General features: G+C 37.3%; 1 protein-coding gene across 3 annotated transcripts in view; it reads left to right on the plus strand.

The window, feature by feature from the left end:
* NFATC3 (nuclear factor of activated T cells 3) overlaps positions 1-17,186 on the plus strand; it is a 104,543-nt gene that overhangs the window by 47,457 nt on the left and 39,900 nt on the right. For all 3 annotated transcript variants that reach the window (XM_080364755.1, XM_080364756.1, XM_080364754.1), the window contains exon 3: positions 10,832-10,994. In XM_080364755.1, the coding sequence (XP_080220881.1) occupies positions 10,832-10,994 (163 nt within the window). The remainder of the gene's footprint in view (positions 1-10,831; positions 10,995-17,186) is intronic.

Raw genomic sequence — 17,186 nt, forward strand, 5'->3', positions numbered from 1 at the left:
TTTTTACTTGCTTCTTTGGGCTGGTAGAATTCTAGAATTAGAATAGCAAAAAATATTTGCATGCCATACTGAAAATGGTCCAGAAAGAATTAACTTCTAGGCTGCAGTTCCAAGAGTATCGCCACCACTGTGGTGCTGAGTTAACTAGCTCTTTTCCTTTTGTAGTCCTGTCATGTGCTAGCAGAATGAGTTGTGGAGGCTCAGAAAAGGGAATTAGTTCATCGGGGGAAAAACTTGCTATATTCCAACCATATAGCTTCTGGAATCACTTTGCCAGTACAATGCAGTGGGTGGAGTAGAAATGTAAACTCCTTAAGCAACGTTGCTGCTGGATGGACAGATGCTGTGATTACTCAGCTCAAGTTATTCATTTGATTGCTGAACTCTTTTTCTTGCTCTGCTAGCTTTTAAAAATAAGGGGTAGGGAGGTACTGGGAAGAAGAAGCTGCAGATGTTTTTTGTGTGGACATTTTGCAAGAAAGGTACATTAGACTAATATCTGTAAAGCACAATTATCCATATAAAAAACATAGGTTTCAATGTCAGTGCTTCCATGCTAGTCTATATTGATTTTAAAATTACTTTGATTAAAATAGTATCATTCTGTCCACAGGCACTGCTTAAGATTTGCTCTTCAAGGATGTAGTGGATGAAGAGATTACTCTTGCTTGGAGTGTGTGTGTGGGGAATATAGGGTAGGATTCTCCGCGTATATGCTTTATTTTGAAAAACGCAAAGTTTAAGTCCTAAAAGTTGATGACAAAGTAGTGTTCTTCTATTGCAAAATCATTGTTGCAAAGCATTTGTTTTCACACTCTGTATTTCTAATTTTAGAAAGAATGGCGTAGAAATTATTCATGGTTTTAGCATTTTCCTCCCGCAAAGTGAAGAAATGTTTATGACCAACTTTCAGAGATGCTCTATAGGAGGCGCTTTTCCTGCCACTCAGTTTTAAATTCTTAGCAGAAAACTAGAATTAACTGTTGTCCAGTAAGATGAGCTTACTGAAGAGGTATTCTTTTTTGGGGACTTCCCTCAAAAGCACAACTTGATAAAAAGTCAATGCTATCTTTCACGGCAACATGCTAGTTAGTGTGTATTTCCCCTTTCCTAGTGCCTTGTTCCAAATTCAGATATCATTCGTGCATCATTTTAACGTCCTGATGTATTATTTCCTGATGACTTGTCAGATGAACAAGCCTGTTGGAAAAAAATGTTTTAGAATACTTGTTCTCGTTCTCTGTTGGGTACGTGAATATTTTTGGGGTGTACATCTTGTGAAATACAGAAGCACTTAGTCATCTCTTAAAGATTGCTACAGCTGACCCTTCCCACGTGTTACAGGCAGAGAACTAATGGAGAAAATTCAGCCGTAACTTTTGCTATTAAGTACTGATGAAGGAAGTTACAAACACACAAGGGTGAAATACAAACCCATACTTTCAGGGTACAGCGAAACATCCTTAAAACAAATGGAAGATAAATGAATCATAGCTTTAAGAGCTTGGTAGTAGAAGGGTAACTTTTAATGGGTACTATTAAATAGACTCCAGTGTTCATCTGAGTTCTAACAATGACCTTTGCAGTTTTACTGCTGAACATATTCCTGTGTGTTCATACATCAGTGTCACATACAAGACTCATTTTTATTAATACTAGACTTCTGTTAATTTTAAAACTTAAGTTTTATATAAATTCTTTAGTTCAACCAGTTTAGATTGTTAATATCTAAATATATTTAAACAATGCTTATTCAGCCATGTTGTCATTTTTGCATAATTGCGTACCACAGATATTAATTTCTCCTCTCATCAGAAATGTATTGTTTTTAGTGAGTGGGAGTATTATTATTTTATTCCCCCTCTAACGTTCTTCTGCATAACTGTTTATGAATGTGAAGTTGAGCAGTAAAGATGCAAAGCTGCTAGCTGGAAAATTCTGTTTTACCAGATCTGAAACTACTGTGTTGACAGATACGTTAACTGTCTTGAAGTGGTTTGTTGGTTTTTTTAAATTCTGTTGGAGTCTGCTCACCTGTTAATAAAAGGTGTTCAGACTGTTACTAGAATCCTTTTATTCTAACTAAAACAATAAATACTTTTCCTTAACTGTATATTTTGGAATTGTATAGTATTTATTTAGGAAACTCAGGAGCCCTAACATGGCATTTTTGTTAGCTCACAGGCTAAATAAAATAGTTCATAAAAAGTGAGCACTGCTGAAGGGTAAAAGCACGTAACTGTATAGGCATGTGGCAAGATGGGGTGTGGATCTATGGTTCTTTTGTGGGATGACCAAAATAGTTACAAAAATGGATATTCAGTTAAACTGGTTTCCTGTTGTAGTGGGGAGAACTGAGCAGAAGCAAGTAAAAATCAATTTTACTGTTTTCATTAAGAAGTAAAAAATTTTTTACAAATGTCAATTCATTTAGAAGCTGGCACTGAAGAACTTGTCTAAATACAAAATAGGCAAACAGGCAGAAGACAATAAAGACTACACTTATTCACAAGTAAAATAAATAAAACTATTAAGCTGTATACATTTGCTGCCAAAAGCGTAGTCTGGCTGTTGAATTAGTGGAAGTGGCTGCAATGGCAGCTGTATCCTCAGTGAAATGTTGAATTACTTAGCAGTTGTAGCCTGTTCCACGGGTGCTATGAGAGTAAGCATCTTCAGTATGTTAAAACATTTAATTCTGTCATATAATATTTTATGATTTTGATGCTTATAATGTAGGGGAGCTAAGTTGACTCTTACAAATAAAATTGAAATGTAAGAAGATCCACTGTTTAAGTAGTTTGACAGTGACCAAAAGTGATCACCACAGTTGTCATAGGGAGTTAGATATTATTTGCAATTTATATCTTTATTACATATTCTATATAGTAATATGTTGTAATATATATTACAATATATATAACAATTTATATGCTTTTTAAAATGTCTTGATTGTATTGTCAAGTACGAAGTAGTGCATGTAGTAAACCGGAGTATTGATTCCATGCATATGAAGTGACTGTGACCAGTGTGCACACCCAGCTGCAGTAAACTGACCCCTGGTAGAAGTGGGGATAACTTGCCTCACACTCTTCTCTGAATGCCATCTAAAGTTTTGTACATCTGTAATTTAGTTTATCTGTGAAGTCCTGACCATGTTTGCCTTCTTTCCTTGATATTCAGTAAGTGTGCAATACTTTAAAAAAATTTAAAATGTGTACCATGCTTTTTGAGCATTTTAGTCATATTTCAGATGCCAGCCAAACAATCTTGTTACATGACAGCTTGTTATTTGGTCACAGAAACTCATAATCTGCCAGCATGTAAAATATGTGTGTGTATTCTGTGCCCTGAGTCACGTTTCTGTTTCCTTGCCAAAGGTAAGTCTAGGCAAGTGGCAACGGGCAGAACCAGTGCAACGACTCCTTTCAGTTAGGTAGAAAGGAACTGGGTAGTGTCTTCTGTACCTGGGAATGGTGAAGGTATCTGTTGGTGACGTCATTAACCAAGTACCTGGGCAGATGAGCACTCTTTCAATGGCAGAATAAATTGGTCATCTTACAGAATATTCAGCAATGAAGTTATTTGATAATTTGATTAATTACATTGTTATTCTTATGACTGTTATTTCAGTTACCACTTTCTTCCTTCTCCCAGGATAAGGGATAAGAATTGACCTTACCTGTGTGTCTCATGTTTCCCTCCCCTCCACCCTCCACTTGGAAAATCCCTTTCTTTTGGGGATCTTAATGTAGTGATAGTAGATCTGACCTCCTCATGTGCTTGTACCCCAGCATTTCATGAAGGTGCTGATTTTATGACTTATTTCTTGCACATCTACTGTTAGAGCTTGAGTTCTAAGCTGGTGGGTTTTTTTCCACTAAATCTCCTTATGTAAAAGCCTAGAAGTAGGTCTTTTAAAGTTCTTTCAGATTCTTTTATTTATTGGATTCTCTTTCTTTCACTCCTTTCCCAAATTCTGTATTGGCTGTTGGAAGGCAAACATAGATGCTTCAAGTTCATTTTCTTAGATAGCCTGTGTCGGTATAGGTTATAAATAGTCTAGAAGAATACCAGAGAAAGTGTTTCTTCATAAAGTCTATTCATATTCAAATATCTAAATTTGATCTGCTTGCTCATACTATCTGGCACCATCAGAAAAGGATCTGTATGTGCATGTGAATTATCTTAAGTGTACTCTTAAGTCTTTGACACTTTGTGAAATTTCTATTCAATATTTAGTAAATATTTATGAAACCATGTAATATTGGGAAGCTCTTTAAGACTGATCCATTTTATTAAAATTTTCTTGTTAGATTCCAGTCAGCCTCCTCAAGTAGAAGGCTGCTGTATGAGGAAGATCAGTAGCAAAATAGTATTTTGAAGTGATACATGTGCTTGTTTTACAGATGTTAATGTTCTCAGTTACAATGTATATAGATTTTCTGTGTGATCCATCCTTTCTGAAACAAGTTCACAGTCATAAGATTTCCAGAAAGTAAAAAAAAAAAAAAAAAAAAAAAAGAAAGTCTGTTTTACAATACTTTCTTTAAACTTCATCAAGGGGAATAAAAAGAGTATAGGGATGACTCAGAAACCGGTACTGAGCAATTAATCCTGTACCGTACCATAACTTTGGGAGGACTTGTCACTAAAAGTACAACTCATAACAGAACAGCAACATTTATGGTGTTAACAACCGTGGTTACAGTGTTCCAGAGTTAACAACCATCACAGACATGGCCAGCACTGATGTAGGTAACATGGGGCATTTAGTTAGAATGGTCAATGATGATGCAACTTCTGCTTTTAGGTGTGTTGTTTTGTTTTCTTTTGCTTTAAGCTTATGGCTTTTAACATGAATGGTTGGTGGAACACTTGAGTTTTAGGTTTTCTAAAGCAGATCTGGAGAATCTAATCTGTCTTAAGCTAACAGGCACTTTGCAGAATAGTAAAATTAATGAGTCATTGATTCTTTTTTTTCTTTCTTTCTTTAACCCCTGAAACATTTTATGGGAACAAATGGTGATTTTCTGTCTGGTAGATAACCAGGCAATATTCATTAATGGTCAGAAATCTAGTTTCTTCTACTGTGTCTTCCCTCATGAAATTCTTAGAGAATTATACATTGATTTAAAACCTGCTATATAAACTGATGTTTGTCTTCAGACGGCGGTGTCACAAATCTAATCTAGAGCACTGAGAAGTGAGTGATAATCAAGTAGTTTCTTTGTTCCAGTGGCGATGAACAAACGTGCTTTGATAGATGTATTTACAGCTCAGGAATCTCTTAAATGATGGATACTTAATGGCAACTTGAAAGTATTTTACCTGGCAGTTACTGCTGGAATCTAGGATTGCTGACAATGTTGCTTACTCTGTCAGGAGGAAAAAAAAAATCGTTTACATATAGTGGTAGATTGTTGAATACTTGGAAACGTTTCTTCACTTGTCTGGATCCTTCTCTCAAAAGTCTGGGAAGTAGAGAGGAATAGAATTAGATTCTATTTTTAACATAAATATTAGAACTTTGGTTTTAACTTTAAAAATAATATTTTTTTTCAATGTGAGTGGACTATAGGCAGACTTAGTCTGCTAAGTACTTACCATTTTATTTTGATAAATAGAAATAACACCAGCTATGCTACATTAGCAAAACTGGAAAATGAAAATGTTTGCAAATTGCTGACTTTGAAGATAAGGACCCACTTAAGTGAGACAAGCAAAAGAACTTTGAACCTCTTATATTTTTAATACACTAGGCTATTGTTTACACACCATCAATGAATTCTGAGAAATTCAGGTAGTGTTTATTATGGGACCTTTGTGCTGTACATGTGATCCAGCTCTCGACTTTGTTCTGCAGTGATAGAATATGGATTTTACTTGGCAGTATACTGAATCAGTACTCTGAAAGCCTAGTTAACTGTGGGTCTGCTAGTAGTAGAACAGTGATATTTTTGGTGTCAACAGTATTTAAAAAGTCTATTGATAAGCCACTGTGGCAACTGGAATGGCCTCAGAATTCTTAACTCCAAAATTACTGGGAAAATGTTGTTTTGTTCTGGGTAGTGAAGAGCAACTGCAGCAGTATTTTGGCTCTGCAAGCACTCTTGAAAAGGACCACGGTATTGAATCATAGTTACTATTTGAGATTCTCAGGGGTTTGCTGTGTTGCAACACTGACTTGTCACAGGATATGCTGTTGGTTAATCTCTGCAAGAATTTGGGATGAGGAAAAGATGTGGAATATCCATTGTATGGTCAGTGAGCTTTTTCCTTTTGATGTGTTGGGAGGAGCTGCAAGTGGAAAATGTTATTTTTGCTGCAACTAAGAAATAATAAAAGAATCACTCTAGGAGATCTGCGAATCTCAACCAGCTAAGGAAATAACTTTCAGAAGCATCTTGAGATCCTAGTGGGTATATATGAAAGGTTATTACTAGAATTAGTGACTACAAAGGGGCAGGAACATGTTCATACAGAGTGGCTAAAATGGGTTCTTCTATCAGTTCCACCTGTGTTCAAAAACTTTCTAAGCAAGGAGTCCAGGAGAGCATTAGACTAAAACGGAGCTCATGGCACACGTGCTTCAGCTGAGGTACCAGCACTTAGCAGTTTGTCTGCACAGAGCCCCAGCTACTTATCCAATGAATTACCCAGGATGAGCACTACGAATGGAAAGTAACTGTTTTAAGTTTTTAACTGGATTATTTGTAATGGTTCTCATAGGCTTTGTTCTTCCTTCTGTCCCACCTGTACTGCTGTGGGGCCACAGCCAAATGCAAACCAGCAGCCTTATTTCTGGGGTTTGTCGCTTCCTGTGAGAGAGGCAGAGTCAGAAGGGATCTGTTCAGTTAATATTGATTAAATTATCACTGAAGTGATGATTTTAAATGCAGTGGCTTCTGCTGAGGGTACTACCCTCCTTCTGAGTTTCTTTTAATAGCTGCTGTTCCCTGAAGCCTTTATTCTTGATGTGATAGGAGTATGAGCTTTTGGAGGCTTGCATTAATCAAACTATACAACTCCCTTGGTGTTACTGGAAGAATCACAGAATGGTTTGGGTTGGAAGGGACCTTTAAAGATCATCTAGTCCAACCCTGACGTTTGTAGGTTTACAGATTGGTGCTGTTTCAACAGCGTGTTAAGATTTGATTTAATGAAAGTTCTAGAATGACTGTCACTCATTATTTCTGTTTCCTGACACGTAATTTGGTGCTTTACTAGTAGTTCACTGCAACGTTAATAAGGTTTTTACTCATTTAAAGAAAACGAAAAAGTAGAGAAACTTATGTAGAAGACTAAGTCACAAGCTATTGTAATGGTAATTTGGCAATGAACCTGGTAAAATTTTGTAATGAAACATGTGGAAGTGTCTACAAATCTGTTCCTCCCCATCAAGGCTGAAAAGTGAGGAGATTTAAATAACAAAAATTGTTATTTCTTTCAGTCTTCTGATTTAAAATGACTTCAAGGAACCCAACATTCAGCAGTTAATCTGGGTTCTGAATGCGAACTTAGATGGCTTTATCGATAATGCAAATGCCATTGTGCTGTGTGTAAGCTGGGGGAGACAGAAATCCTTTTGTAACACCAAATTTTTGCTCATTTCTGAAGCAGCTGAGCTTATTCTTAAACATGTTCCAGGTATTTTAAAAGTAATGCAGCACTAAATCTTGAACTTAGCCAAGTTCCAAACTGTCAGAGATCACTGGAGTTCAATGCACAGTTCAGCACTGATAAAAAAAACTGCGGTGAGTTAAAGGTCTAGCAGTTTTTCTGCTGATCCTCACCTAGCAGTGGAGACTGAACAGTATTTTCTTGGGAACAGATCCTTAAATGCAGTACAGCTAGCGGCATCAGACTTACTTTCCCATATTCAGCATCTGGTACCGAAATAGTGTTACTTCATATTGAAAAGTGTTCAAAATATATGCAAACTTGTTACATCTTTGCCCCCCAAATACTGACGTGATAGCCTTTTCTACACAGTATTAAAAAAAAAAACAAACCCTTGAGAGTTTGTATTCTAATGTTTTTTAAATCTATTCAGTGTCCAAGCTTGTGGATGCATGTGACCTGCAGAAGATGACAGTGCTGGCTAGGAAGTTCCCACTGCCTCCCTCCCACTAGTTCTATTTGAAGAAGTTGTATAGACAACTGGGGCCCTGGTAAATTAATAGGATTAAAAAATTCACCTTTCCAAATGAAATAATGTTAGATCACTGATCTAGTTCATCAGCATTTGTCTAAAAAAAAAAAAAAAAAAGTGAAAGGGAGATGTGGAAGCAGAAATACATTAAACTGATAGCCTCACAGGGCAGAGAAGTGCATGACCATGTACCCTAAAACTTTCTAAGATTCCACTGCTGCTGAGAAGTTGAGGGTGATGGAAACAGCAAGAAAAACATTAAGAAAGAAATAACAGTTTGGGTATCCAACATCAAACTCCAAAGGGAAGCAGCTGTAACTCCTAGCCTGCTGCATCTAGGAGACATTAGTTTGATGCAGCACAGCCTCAAAGGCTATGTAATTTATTTGGAGAACTGTGTTTTGAAAGCTTTCCAATTTTTTGATGTCTTAGGCATCTGCACATATGTTGTGTGCTTGCTTGCTCTCTCATGCTGATATTTTGTATTTGTTTTCAAAGAATGACAAAATCTTGAGACTTGGTTATTTTCCTGTCTCTGTGTTTGTTCTAGTATTCCAAATATTTTTTCAGGAGATAATAGGAGTCTGATACAGCTTGTGCCACATTTCTATTAGTTAATTGCAGAAGGACTAAACCTCTCTGAGAAGCTGTATGGAGAGTGATCAAAAGCAACAAATACTTTTTTCTTAACTGAGTTTACTACTAAGCTTTCAGTAATGTCTCCCAATAATTGGTATACAGTCTGTGGTGTGTGCGTTATACCAAGTTCTCTTAGGGGACCGTATCTGTTCAGTGTGTTGACGTAACTGTTTTGACATAGAATATTTGGTTATATGGCAGGGGGGGGAGACAGGTTTCCAGAAATACTAAAGAAAATTTTCTTGCATGCTACATTTCTTTTTAAACTCCTTTTAGTATCTTCTAATCCTGACATTTTCTTTCCTTTTTCAGACTGAAGACTTGAGTCCTCCTTCAGTAGCTATAAAAGTGAATGGCAAAGTCTAGTTGATAGCCAGTAGTAGCATTTAGGCAGTGCGTCTTGGCCTGTGGTAAGTATCTGGAAGGATTGGGCTTATACTGCATTCCTGTCAGTTTCCTCTTCTATTGCTGACATCAGCAGTCCTCTCCTACCCAGTAAATACTACTGCTGTGGAAGGACCAGACATCAGACCTCCTTACTGGGGGAAGAAGAGTCTTTGCTGTACGCTGAATGCTTGTGGAGATGATTTATTGCTTACATTCCTTCCTTTCGGGAAGAAGAAAGGGAAATACTTACTCCTCCCATTGCTCTCAGAAAGGTGCTTCAGGAGATAAGGCTTATATTGTCATGTTTGCTCTCTCCTGAACCGCACAGTAGAGGTGCTCCATGAAGCAGCAGGTCAACAGGCTTGTAGGCTGTTCTGTAGGAGGAGGCCAGCAAGTGGTGCTGTTTCTTCTTCCTCTTTTCCATGCTTAGTGACGTGGATTTTTATAGTAAAAGTAGATACATGGTGCTGCAGGCTGAGCCCAAGTCCATCCAGATACTTGCTAAAGACAGAGATTTCTTTTCTTTTTTTGTTCTGTCCAAACATTATCTTCTTTCTCAATTGTGGATGTCTTTTATAGGTCTTAGCTAAATTCTCCAGAAGATATAGTTTATCTTTCTTGGACCTGTGGCTATTTGTGTTTGTGGAAAGTTGCATGGATTGGTGGTGGGTTTTTCCTGACTTCCTGTGAAATGGAATTGAGCTTTCTCAGATGACAACACAAACCAGTATTTGTCCATCTCTTTAAAACATAATTTGCTTTCCCTGTTGGTCAGAGTAAGGTAGTACAAAACTATTTTACTAAAAGCTTATTTTTATTGTAAATATCCTTGTTTGATATGTGATGCTATGAATGTTCACTTTTAAATGTTCATAAATTAATTTGTTCTGCCATGTAATGACTGACTTGAATGTGACTTGTTCACCTTACTGGAATCATAAGTCTATAAATCTGTGCAGGTAAAAGGGTAGGTATGAAAACATTGGTGACATAATGTGATTTATTTTCCTTTGAGGTTCTTCCATATTACTTCTATTAACTGCGTTTTGTCCTTCTTCCCTGAAGTGACTTTGCTGCTGTGTGTAAGGGTGAATATAATCTATGGATAAGCTAAGCATGTACTTTAGGTGTCTTTGGTGTCTGTTGCAGTAAATCCTTACACCCAGATAGGGCTGCTAGCTTTAAAAATTTGGATCATCATATAGTGTTCATTGTAACGATTGGTAAGCACTGCGCTTCGTTAACTATCTTTGAAAAACAAAAACAACAGGCTGGAAGATAATAATGCAGAGAGTTAAAACTTAATGACTTGCAGATTGAATTTACACTGTTCCATCTAAACAACATTTGCTTGCTGATATACTTGAGGATAAAAAAGTCATATAAAGGCATTATAGAATAGCACTGGTGACCTTTCTTTTGAAATCCCACTCAAACAACCCCAAAAGAAATACTTAATGGAAGATTTTAATGAACCAGCAAAAATTTGGAACTGTCAAGTAACAATTTTAGGCTACTAGCTATTCTTATTTGGTCATCATTTGTTAGGAAAGTGACATCATTGTCTGTGTCTTACAGTGAAGTTACTTTGCTTGTGCTGTGGCCATGTGGCATAGTTCATTAACCATAGCACGCTTGTCTTGATTGCAGCACATCTTCATTGCCACCCCTTGACTGGCCTTTACCAAGTCATTATGGGCAGTGTGAACTGAAAATAGAAGTCCAGCCTAAAACTCATCACAGAGCTCACTATGAAACAGAAGGAAGCAGAGGAGCAGTAAAAGCATCTACTGGAGGACACCCTGTCGTGAAGGTAGGAAGTCTCCCTTTTTTTGAATGGAAGGTAATTTTTTAACCACAATTGGTGCTGTTTACAATGCTGTGAATTGTTGCCTTGTGTGAAGCTTACAGTCCTCCCTGGGTAAGATTTTTCTCCTTTAAATGTAAATTGTTCAATACAAAAGTTGGGTTTAGATGTTTAAAGATTTACAGCTTACTACAGTTACAGTGCATATCACAATTTTATGCTCTGTGCAGTTTTATGTGTTTGAATGGATTCACAGCGCAATAGTGCATTACTCAAACATATTCAACATGAACTTCAAGGAGGAAGGAGTGTGCATGGGGGCAGGTAAGAAAAGTCATAACAGATTAGTTTGAGCTATACTGAAATACAATATAGCTTCATTTGAATCAGAGATCATCTTTCAGTGTTGAGACGGCTTCTGAATACTATAAATGCCTCTTGTTTGTTTTTTTCGTTAGGTTATTTCTGTGAAATGGAAACCCATAAATTCTGTTAACTTTTCACTTAAATGTTTGGAGTCAATTAAACTGAACTCTTTTCTTCCTTTAGCATGAACCAAAGGTTATTACTCGCTGTTTAATGGTATCTATCTCCTTAGAAAGTAAGGCGTCACCTAGCTTCATTAGATTTTGATTGGTTATCTGTAACAGCAAGTAAGACTTGTTTCTTTCTTTCTTTTTTTTTTTTTTTTGACATGATTTCCATTGTCTTAACAGAATCATGCAAGTTCTGTTGTCTCTTAGGACAGTTTCAGTCAGTTTCAAGAAAATGCAGTAGGGCAGGCAGCGGTCCTCATCCGGCTGACCAGAGGGTGGGGGTCTAACTCTTGGTAACTGGTACCTGCCATTAAGCGTTGCTGTGGCTGGGTTCTTTATTGCCAAATGTTCCAAATGCTAACGGCATCTAAATTGTATTATTTAAATACTTTGCAAACACCATCCAATTATTGTTGAGTTCAGGATTAAATATAAGGTCGTAAATTAGGCTTGGCTTTCATAAGAAAGCTTTAGCTTTGCCATCATACTCTTTGGAGGGAAAGATGTGTGGGTTTGGCATTGTAGGTATAACTGTGTGTGCAAGCTGTGCTGTGCTCCTTGCTGACTTTCAGAGTTCAGGTCTGTGCAGAAATATCTTGCTGTGTGCTGGGAAGGGCTCTGGATTAGTTAGGGGTAGTCACTGATGTCTCCTTTCATATCTACAGTGCCAGCTGGCTCGTGCAGCTTGGAAGGGAACCCACCCTCATCCACTGGGCATGGGGAAGGTTGTGCTGAGGGGCTGTGGGGCTTCTTAAGGTGCCTTGATTTATCAGTTTGCCGCACTTGGGTGAAAGCAATGTCTCTTTTTTGAATTGTCATTTTAATCTTGCTTAATGGTCTTTGTCTTAATCCTAAACCAGGTTAAGATAAAATTTAACGCTTCATTTGTAAGTCAAATCAGACAAGAGTTATAAGATCTTTATGAGACAAGTAGTAGAAAAAAATACTAGTCTGATTACATTAAGGTTACAGCAGGGTTTGTCTTTTTCCCCAAATTCAGGGTATTTCCTGTTCTTTTCAAAAAATGGCAGTCAGGGTTTCAGTGCTTAATCTTTAACTGTAGCAGTCTATACATTAAAATGTATTTGATGTGTTTATCCTATTCCAGTAGTTGGAAGTAACTCATTACTATTTGAGACCAGATGCAAAGTGCTAATAGGATTGACATAATCAGTCCCCATTCTCTTTCTCCTACTCATACTGTAGTATAAACATGTTATTGCTTTTTTTCCTTATAGTTTATGCCTTCTCTCTGGCCAGTAAATTCTGTCATGCTTTATAATTACATCAGTTTTGGAACAGCTCCAATGTTATACCTATATAAATAAAGATGTACGGGCAGAGTTTAAATGTCTTGAACTACCTACTTTTTCCTTGCCTAAGCAATCTCCTCCCTCCAGGCTCTTCATCTGATGAATTTCTTCTCTCAGTCTGACTCCTAATCATATTCTGTGGGCTATTTATCAAACCGTTTGTTCTCTGATAATCTACCTTGAACTCTTTTCATTCTTCCTTTTTTTTCTCTTAAGACCTTGTGTATTTCCTTTCTCTCCCTCAAAAAAAAAAGGCTGATTATCTGCTTTCCGTCTTCTTTTTTGAATGTCTTTACTTGTCCTTCCATTTCCATTCTTAATCTGAGCTGTTCACCCAAATTTCATGTTGTCTACAAAGCTGCTCAATGTTTTCCTTCTCATTACAATAGCATGGTCTAACCAGCTCCAACTTTCTCCTATTGTCAGACCTACTAGATTTCTCAGCACAGCAGAGGCAAGGGTCAGGTGCTTATGAGGAAAGTCTGTGCTGCAAACTAGAGAAAATTGAGGCTGCCAGGACTAGGCTGGAATCTGAAGGTCGGCCGGACACATTTCTTCCTGTGTTGCTTTAGTCGGTGGAGAACAAGTAGACACAACTTTCACAAGCCAAGGTGCTGCCACTGAAGTTTAACACATAATGAGGACAGAGACTTGAGAGATTTTAGCGGATATACAAGTCTCTGCTGAGCTTTTGTGAACTGCACTCTAATTTTTTACTTCCCCCCCCACGCCCCCACCCTGAGTGCTTATATCTTGCACTTATGTTTGTATTAAGGGAAATTGTTTTCCTGATGTTTATAAGATTTGACAAATGTATGTAAGCTTTCTTTTGCTTGCAGAACTAGATGCTTCTAAGCTGCAGTACCAGATTCAAGTTAGAAAAAACAGATCTGTGATCTATGTGAATTACACCAACAATTTAAAAGCTATTTATTTGCATTACCATTGTGAAATACCTTGCTATAATAAGACTGGTTTTAAAAATGGGGGTAGTGTTTATGTGTCTGACAGTCTCATGCTTTAAACACATGGATCGTACTATGCCTCGCTAAATTAAAATGAATGCAAATACAAATCAATACTCTATTTTGCAATTTGGTCTCTTCCAGCTGGTTTAGAAATTAATGCTTGATGGGAGAGAGGAAGTTGTTACGAAACAAAACATCGATTTGTATTAACTTTTTACTCACTGCTGGGAAAAACAATATGCTAAGGGCCAAGTTTGGTGTGAAAGGTAAATACTAAATAGCTGCGACCAGATGAAAATTACTTTATTTAAATACAAAAGTGAAATTCTTTTCCAGCACTTCTGGAAGCTTATTACGCAAATCCAATTCAAGATATTCATTACTATTTGTTCCTGACTTTTCTTTTTGCTGCTCTTTGGTTTGTACTAGTCACTGCCATGTGTGTGAGCGTTGCAACAGAGTACGCATAATTTTATTGTGTGAAATAACTGTATGTTAACTAGTGTCAGAGACAAGAAAGCATGTGGGCGAATAAAGTAGAATAGAATATTTCAGTTGGAAGGGACCTATAATGATCATCAAGTCTAACTGCTGCATCTTTGGCTGTCTGAAGGCCTGTGTACTTTTTCTTCCTACACAATTTCTTTTACTCTTGTATGTTACTTTATAGAAAGCTAGCGTATTTAATTTCTGAATTGTGAAACCTCTGTAGTTCTGCATGTGCAGTTGAGGTATTATTTAAACTAAAGATTTTAAGATAGTGCATAGCTTCAAGCCATTAATCTATTAGTGCATGTCATTAATCTATTACTAATACTGTACCATACCTGTTGCTAGGAGACTAAGCTTCTGATAAATTTGGCATCATCTGTTGTGAGGATGTTTAATCAGCTTATTTCCAAATGTGAGGAGAAATGAGTGGAGTATCGTGCTTTGTTTTATAAGTCCATTGACTTTAAGGAAGCAAATTCTGTAATGCTCTTGTTTTCAGCTTTTTTAATGCAAAATGTTCTAAATAGCAGATTCCTGTCACTTTAATCTCTGCTTTCTTGGGAGTATGTTCCAGCTAATCCATGTCATCTGGAACAATTTCTTTTACCTTGGTAGAGAATCTGCAAGATAGTGCTGGCAATTTTCACAGGGAAGGAATAAAAAACTTGGCAGAATAGTTAGCAAGGAGAAGGGTGGCATGCTGAAAGTTCGTCATCCAGATTATGTGGAAATTTTGTATTGCATTGTCAGGAGACACAGAAAGGCTCTGAGCACTGTCTGCCTTTTCCGTTGTAATAGAGTACTTTACCCATCTACAAAGCAAATAGCTGCGACTTTTCATATGACTTTAAAGGAAAGATCATCATTGCTTGAAATTCCCACCCTTCCCATTGGTCAAATCGTACATAAAAACTTACCACTTGCTAGAATGAGTTTTTACTGTTGGCTAAATTGGTTAGGGTTCTTCATGAGACTTCACTTGGATAATGCTTATGATCAAAACCACAGGAGAATTGTAGAGAAGGTGGGCACACAATAAGGGTCTCTCAGGGATAGTTGGGTTTTGGGTGTTGTTTTTTTTTTTTTACTTGTGTATTTTGGATTTGTGACTTTTTTAAAATGAACAAACTTGTTTTGTATACTCTGTTCCTGGTACTTATATCAACTTCTGCAATTTTCTGAGTTTTCTTAAGTATTTTAAATTTAATGATATCTTTTGATAGTAAATTCCATAAACTGTGTTGTGCAGAGCAAGAAGTATTTCCTTTTTATCTTTTGTCCTGCTACTAGTGAGGTGGTGATCTATGTGATATTCTTCTTGGTAACTGTACAATGTGATATACCGAGGGACTGCTGGGGTAACCGCTGACTTGTTAGCACCATTCCGTACGCAAGAAGGAATATCGGTCCTGTGGCCATGCCATGTACCACAGTGGGAATCTGTTCTAGATGTGAACCGATGATAAGGGTAATTTATTTTAAAATTGATGATGTGTCTGCAACAGGTGCTGTATAGAATCCACTGGTGCCCCGTGCATGCATGACAAATTTGGGGCAGTGATAGCTATTAAGAATTTGCCTGTACTGTAAGTGTCTTTTTGCCACATTGCGAAGGGTTTAAGGATAGAATCGTCCATCAGTTCCTCTGCCATAAGGAAAATTCTTACTGTAGTTGATTCTGCAGTAACAGAGGAGGGGAAGCATCATGTAATCCATATGGACAACTCACAGTATTACAGCTGAAGAAAGCTGTAAGATCAAAAATTAAAGAAGTGATAAATAAAACCTAGTTTATTTAAATGGTTATATGCTTCTACTCCCTGACAAGTGAACAGTAACCTTCTGTGTGAGGTTTAATGGAGACCTGTGAAAGAGGGAGTGAATGTCAGCACTGTTTAAAGTGATCGCAGAGCTTGAAGTCATGACTGAAGAGCTGCTGTGGAAGAGAAAAGTAAACTAACTGAGCTAAAGGAAACTAATTTTGACCTACTATGAAAATTCTGAAACAGGAATGCATTCTCAATAAGCCTGTCAAAGTCTGCCTGAGCTCTGGTGAAAGAAACTCTAACCTACAAGAGAGGACCTAATTGAGTAATGTCAGAGATGATCCGACACAAATAAATTGACGAAGGATTGTCTAAATGAGTGTCTGTTTCCTGGCCTGTAATTCTGTGGCTGTCATCTTTTCTCAGGTGTTCTGTGTGGCCAATTCACGTAACTACTTCACTAACAGCTACATCGGAGTTCTCCCTGTTCTCTAAGCCAGATACACAGTGCGCTGCTTCTGTGCTTCGTGGCCCTTCCCATTCTTCCTGCTCTTCACTTTTCTGTTTGTATTTTTGTTTTGAATTCTTCCCTATTTTGTACATCACCAGAAGGCAGGCTGTATTCCAGCTCTAATTACCTACTGTTTGGTGACAACAACCTGCAAATAAGTCCAGAAGGCAGAAGGTAAGTCTCAGCCTGTGTGAACCATGTAGTGGTCAGTGTTGGGAAAAACACTGACCTTTGGATGAGATTCTAAAAACACGTATCTTTCAAGAACAGTTTGATGACTCTTTAGGCATCTTCTGCTCCAGAATCCCCAAAATAGATAGTAAAAGCCATATTGATGCATCTGCTATATGTTTGAATACTCAGTTGAGAAAATGCATTAATTAATATGAAAAACATTGAGTGGCACACTGGACAACACAGTCATCTGCTTTTTGTATCATATGTTTACAAAAATGTGGAAAAGTAGTAATCTTTTTCCAAAGTAAAAACAATTTATGGGGTTTTTTTATCTATAGGTCATATGGGAACGACCTGTTTCTATCCTGGAAGTGCTTGTCCAAAAACTTTCCATAGCATGATTTAGCTTTGGGAGTTGGTGTTTCAGGAATAGCA

The sequence above is a fragment of the Falco punctatus genome, assembly GCF_963210335.1.
Source record: "Falco punctatus genome assembly, chromosome: 14".
Lineage (NCBI taxonomy): Eukaryota > Metazoa > Chordata > Aves > Falconiformes > Falconidae > Falco > Falco punctatus.